The sequence below is a fragment of the Myotis brandtii genome, unplaced genomic scaffold (assembly GCF_000412655.1).
Source record: "Myotis brandtii unplaced genomic scaffold, ASM41265v1 scaffold1841, whole genome shotgun sequence".
Lineage (NCBI taxonomy): Eukaryota > Metazoa > Chordata > Mammalia > Chiroptera > Vespertilionidae > Myotis > Myotis brandtii.
Window position 1 is genome coordinate 144,556 of NW_005356841.1, and position 6,685 is coordinate 151,240.

At 34.8% G+C, this 6,685-nt stretch overlaps 1 protein-coding gene across 1 annotated transcript; it reads right to left on the reverse strand.

Annotated features, from left to right (window-relative positions):
* Window positions 1-3,132: 3,132 nt before the first annotated feature.
* On the reverse strand, window positions 3,133-4,074 carry LOC102256378 (olfactory receptor 9K2). The gene has a single exon (XM_005864012.1). It carries the CDS (start codon window positions 4,072-4,074, stop codon window positions 3,133-3,135), a length of 942 nt encoding a protein of 313 aa, XP_005864074.1.
* Window positions 4,075-6,685: the final 2,611 nt, after the last annotated feature.

Consider the following 6,685-nt stretch of genomic DNA (forward strand, 5'->3'; position numbering starts at 1 on the left):
CAGTAAGAATGACTAAAATCTTATCAATTCAACATTACATTTTTACAATATTTAATCAGTTCAGTTACTCCAATCACCAATTTAAATCTCATAATAAGGAGCTGAAACTATCCTAAAGAAAGACAAATGGAGAAAGCTCTGGGTGCTTGTCTACGAATGCTTAATTTAGTAATTTTAACTTACATTTGTGAAGTTTCAAATCAATGCTTAATTATCACTTGCAGCTATCTGAGTGAGAGAATCTTAGCATCCTGACAATAGAAAATATTATTATAAATGCCCTCACCAAAGCTCTGCATTAATACACTAAGCATTAGGTAAATATTAGTACATAAAATTTAAAGACAAAATGCAGCACATGATGTTTCAGAACAATCAATATATGTGTGTTGTCTACAAACATGGAACCAGGGATGATAAGATGATGCAGTACAAAAAATGTAAAGTGTTTGAGGTACCTAATGCAGACTTCAGCCATTCAAGACCATATCACTAAGAAAAGACTTCTCCATGTGGATTTTGTGTACAATTTTAAAGTCCCCTCAGAATAACAATTTATTATGTATATGATGCAGAATATAGTCCTCAAACTTTCTTGGAGGTAGCAGTGTTTATACATAAACAATCTATACATCATTGAAAAAACACTGTCAATGAAAGCCAACAAAAGGTTGGTAAGACATTGGGTTGTTCTGATGGAATCTTGGTGGCACAAATAACAAGAAAGATATAAAGCAGGCACTACTTTTCATAATTCCTGTGAACCCAGAAAAAAATAACCAAGGAAAATGTTTATGGCAATTAAAATAAAATTAGAGCGAGCTTAATTTAACACCTTTGAAAGCATTCTTTCTTGGTTTTCAACTTTCCTGGATTCCTTTCAACATTTGGAGTGTTTAAACAACGCCACTTGTGAGGTTATATACTGGAATATGTTATGGCTACAAAACAGAAAATATAATCCACTAAACTAAAAAGTAAAGCAAATGAATCTAGGCTGTATTTGTATTCAATAGCTTACTGCCTTTTTCCAATAGTCCTTACTAACCCACACTTGTTAGACATATCAAAGAGTGGCATTCTAAATAAGTAAAACCTAATCCTAAAAAGGGCATTTTCCAAACTTAAAATAGTCAATGCCAAAGGCCCGTTTATGAGCTAATTTGGATTCCTATTTTGCTCCCAAATGACATTTTTTTGAATGTCAAGAAAAAGGGTAGTATCTGAGCACCAAGAAAAATGGCAGATTCACACATGTCTAGGGAGAAAGGGAGAAATAGTAAATCACTTAGCTTGTCTCTCTTAAGAATAATTATTTCTCAGATCTCTAACCCTAATAAACATTAACTCACCAGGATGCACATCATTGTGCACTCATCAAAGGAGGCGTAGGTATCTAAACAAAACAGAAAAAGAAGACCTAATCCAGGATCCATAATTTAGATTTTCACAATGCCAAGTATATAGTGTTTGTCTAATGTCTAATATTGTCTAGTTGTAGACATTGTCATTGTTTAGCTGAACCATTACTTAATGTCAATTGTAAAAATAGTAACTCTAGCATGACTTCCTCTAGAACAGTGGTTCTCAACCTTCCTAATGCCACGACCCTTTAATACAGTTCCTCATATTGTGGTGACCCCCAACCATAAAATTATTTTCGTTGCTACTTCATAACTGTAATTTTGCTACTGTTATGAATCGTAATGTAAGTATCTGATATGCAGGATGTATTTTCATTGCTACAAATTGAACATAATTAAAGCATAGTGATTAATCACAAAAACAATATGTAATTATATATGTTTTCCGATGGTCTTAGGCGACCCCTGTGAAAGGGTCGTTTGACCCCCAAAGGGGTCGCGACCCACAGGTTGAGAACCGCTGCTCTAGAACTTGCCTTCCTTTGATACATGTCAAATCTGTGGGATGTTCCCTTAACCACCCTTTCCTTCTCAACTGATGTCTGATATTTAGAACTAATCACATTTTTAAACTACCCCATTCCAAACTAATCCTGATATTTGCACACATAGACACACACATGCATGCACACAAAAACATACATTTACATATAATCCAGCCAACCACAAAGGTTATTGTAATGCCTTGTGATATTGTTAACTGAGATTTTCAAGCTGACTTCATTTCAACATAGTCCTTTCAAATTGCATTCACTATCAAAATTTTGTATTCCCCCAAAAATAGAGGATGTGAGCTGTAAAACATCATAAATATCATAAGATGTTTTCATTGTATGAGAGCAAAGAGATGACCATTGCATTAAAAGAAAACCAAACAAAATGTCACAATTAAGTCAAATCAATGCTATTTTCCCATTTCTTCTTCTTTCATTCCTTTAATTTAAAAAAGATCAATTGCTAGGTGGCTCGATTGATTAGAGCATCATCCTGTACACCAAAACCAGGTTTGATCCCTGGTCAAGGCACATACCTAGTTGTGGGAACCCGGTCAGAGCATCTATGAGAGACAATCAATCAATGTTTCTCTCACATCAATGTTTCTCTCTCTCTCTCTCTCTCTCTCTCTCTCTCTCTCTCCCTCTTTCTCTCTCTCCCTCTCTCTCGTTGGTAAACATATCCTCAGTTGAGGATTTAAAAAAAGATCACTGGTCATTTTACCTTACCTTTCTATTTCCTCTTCATGATATACACAAACTTTCACATATTTGGCAGGACATCAAAAACAAAACACAATATTAGCATTTATATTTAGTGTCATTTGCATATGAATCAGTTGGGCCACACAATTTCCAAGTTGATAATTATACATAGTATTTTCTCACTCTAAATTTTACTTAGGCATACAGAAAAGAGAAACACCAAAATTCTATACTTCCCCATTTACATATTATATTATTAATGAGAAATATATAATTCTTTGTAAAATGCAGCAGGTTTTTATGGGTATCTGGAACTTACAGATTTAACATTGCCTCGAGGAAAACTGAATAAGGCATTTGGAGCATTCTCTATAGGGTATTATTAATGCCATTTAATAAAACATTTAAGATTTTTTCAAAATAAACCTGAGCTTTAAATGCCTAAATCTAAAAGATCTGGAAGAAAAAGTCAAATGATGCAAGAAACAATCTAATGAGCAGAAAGAGATTTAGAGTAAAACGTTTTTCTTCCATAGGACTTTTTGCATGGCATTTTTAACATCCTTATTTCTTAGAGAGTAGATTAAAGGGTTCAGCATAGGTGTGAACAAAATATAACATACTGAAGCCACTTTACGAAGTTCGGGATTGTTTGGAGGTGTGAGATAGACAAAGGAGACAGTCCCGTAGAGCAAACTTACAACCCCCAGGTGAGAGCTGCAAGTTGAGAAGGCTTTCTTCCTCCCTTCGCTGGAGCGGATCTTCAAGACAGTGCTTACGATATACATGTAAGACACTACAATAACAACTATTGTGGGCAAAATAATGATGACAGCTAAACTAAGTGACACCATCTTATTCATAAAGGTATTAGAACAGGAGATCTTCTCAATTGGGTTTGAATCACAGTAGAAGTGATCAATGACTCGGGAGGCACAGAAAGACATTGAGAATGTCACGCTAATTTGAAGGATGGAACTGACCCAGCCACAGAGATAGGAACCAGCCACCAACTGTATACAGAGGCTTCTTGACATGCGGACAGTATAGAGAAGTGGATTGCAGATGGCAATAAAACGGTCATAGGCCATGGCTGCCAGGACAAAGGCCTCTGTTACCATGAAAAGTGCATAAAGAAACAACTGAGCCACACAACCTGCAAAGGATATGGTCTTTTTCTGAGATAGGATGATGACCATGGCTTTGGGTACAATAACAGTGCAGTAGGAGAGATCGATGACAGAGAGGTTGCCTAGGAAGAAATACATTGGTGTGTTCAGCCGGGGATCAGTCACAATGATGCCAATCATGCTGAGGTTTCCCAGGAGGACCAGCCCATAAACAATCAGGAATAGGAGGAAGAGAAGACTGTGGAACTCTGGTTGGACCCTGATGCCTACAAGAATGAAGTCAGTCACTTCTGAGTGGTTGTCTCCTCTCTTGTCACCCATGGCAAATTTCTGCTCAAAGGTATAAGAGAAAGTCAACAAAGCTTCCACTCTTGCTCTATGATCACAATGCTTCATGTTAAAAAAAAATACTTTATAGTTTACATAATACTTTCATATCCATTATCTCCATTAAGTTTCTACACATGAACAAGGTAAATGAGACATGTTTTGACTTGCATAAGGCAGCATAACTAGTTAAAAAGGAATTGGACTCAAGGAGAAACATTTCGTATTTAAGTCTAGTGTAGATTTCAACACAACATAGTCTGATACTGCTTTATATCTCTCTATCTTGTCATATGAGATGGTTTGTGAGATGGCATTTGTGATTTCAAAATATTATAGTTTGATAAACTTATACTAAGAAAAGGCACTGCCTTAAATTTAATTTATTATTTAATATTTATTTTTCTGTCATAATAAAATAAATGAAGGAAAGGGAAGCTAAAAGTACATTATAAGATAATATGAAGTTTCTACCAAAAAGAGCTCTTACAATTGCAAGTAATTTACTAAAGAGAAATTGTCTTATTTAGATACTTTTTTGAAAATGAAATCAGTCTTCAATTTCTGTAACTAATCTATTTTTATTAAATTGCAAAAGTAAAATATGAGTGATATCTTTATATATAAAACATCTATCAATATAAAACCCTAGCATGCAAATTGACTGAACGGCAGAACGACTGGTCGCTATGATGCGCACTGACCACCAGGGGCCAGACACTCAATGCAGGAGCTGCCCCCAGCCTGCAGGCCCTGACCAGTGGTGGCAGCAGGGGGCAGGGCTGGCGAGCAGGCAGCACCAGGCCAAGGCGGGTGCGAGCGGGGGCACCGATCACCCCGCCAGTCACCCCACAGATCGACCCTGATCGCTGGCCAGGCCTAGTGACCCTACCCATGCACAAATTTTGTGCACTGGGTCTCTAGTATAATATATTTATACTAGAAATTTAGCTGTCATCATTATATATATATAATCTTAGAGAGAGAAAGGGGAGAGAGAGAGAGAGAGAGAGAGAGAGAGAATGAGAGAAAGAGAAACATCAATCAATTGCCTCCCACCCACACCCCAACCTGATCAAACCTGAAACCTGGATATGCACCCTGAACAAGAACTGAATCAGCCACCTTTTGATGTATAGGATAATGCTCTAACCAACTGAACCACACCATCCATGGCTATATTTATATTATTTTATCTTGTGAAGTTTTTTGATCCTGTCAAAAAATTCATGTCATTTTAAACTTTTCTAAACATGAGAAAAAAATTAGAAGCTTCACAGTAAGGAACTGATAAAAAAATGTTGACTATGTAAAAGAATATATTAGATTTACTGAACTCTTAACCTGATAGTTAGAACTCAGTAGTATTAAGAGTATTGATTTCCTAGAACCATCCGAATTAACCTCTTTGGATCTGGGTGACCTGTTGAGCAACCAAAACACCTTTACTTACTCTGGAAGATTTCCAAATTTTTCTGTGAAACAACAGACTTATTACCAATTAAGTTTTTTGACAATTAAGGATAATCTTACACATCTTTTCTTCTTTTGTTACATTTAAACTAAGTGGCATTTATCCTTCCAAGGAGTGGTTTGGACAATAAAAACCAGCAAGTTATCCACAAAATGTCCTTACCAAAATTAAAATGAATAATATAGTAATAATCAAATTAGAAAGTATGCAGAGTTTCTCTTTGACTCTTCAACCTCCCTCAATTTTAAGAGGTTTACATTATTTTTTTTGTTTGTTTTACTATGGTCTACAAAAAATCTTTCAGATTCCAAAGTCTTCATTGACCTTATTTGCATCTTTCATTTGTTGCTTCTCCCAACAACTTCCTCAAAAAAGGACATAAAATTAATTCATGTAAATTTTAATCAAGAGGCTAAATGATTAAACAAAATAATATTATTATTCTGTCTTCATTCCCACTCTACCATATATTTTAAATCCATTTAAATAATTGTATATTAATTTTATTTTATTAGGGATGGGGAAATTAATTAAGTATATAGGTTAACATACATGAAGATGATTTTATTGTATTCTGGAACTAGCAGAATGAAGCTTTTTAGTGCAGTTTCAAGCATCAGTCATCATGTGTTGGTTGGAATTTGATAAAGAGAACTGTTAAAAAAGACTAGGAAGCACTCTTAAGACATACTAAAATCATTTCACACATAACTCTTCTTTCTACAAAGAGTCACAGGATCAATAGAACTTATCCTTTATTCTTATTTGAAAAGGAGGAGGAGGAAGAGAAGAGAAAGAAGAAGGAAAAGGAGACGGAGAAAGGGAAGAGATTTAAGTTCTTAAACCAAATCAAATATTACTTTTTGATGTTGTTTTAATGAAGGTAGCATTAATATTTCAAGGATAACCTAATCTAGAGTAATAGAATATAGTAGAATAATATTGTTTGTATTGCTTTCATATAAAAATTTTAAAATATGAACTATGAAAATGTTAACCTTCATTCACAAAAGAATTATAAAGAATCAATATTAGGTATAAAATAATCAAAATAGAGATAGGAAGATTTTTATGATTGTGAGATCTTCTAAGCAGTAGAACAAGGAAGATAAAACAAGGTAATAGAATTCA

Bases quoted from the DNA above. Each gene is read 5' to 3' on its own strand.
- LOC102256378 (XM_005864012.1), bottom strand. From the start codon at position 4,074: ATGGGTGACAAGAGAGGAGACAACCACTCAGAAGTGACTGACTTCATT.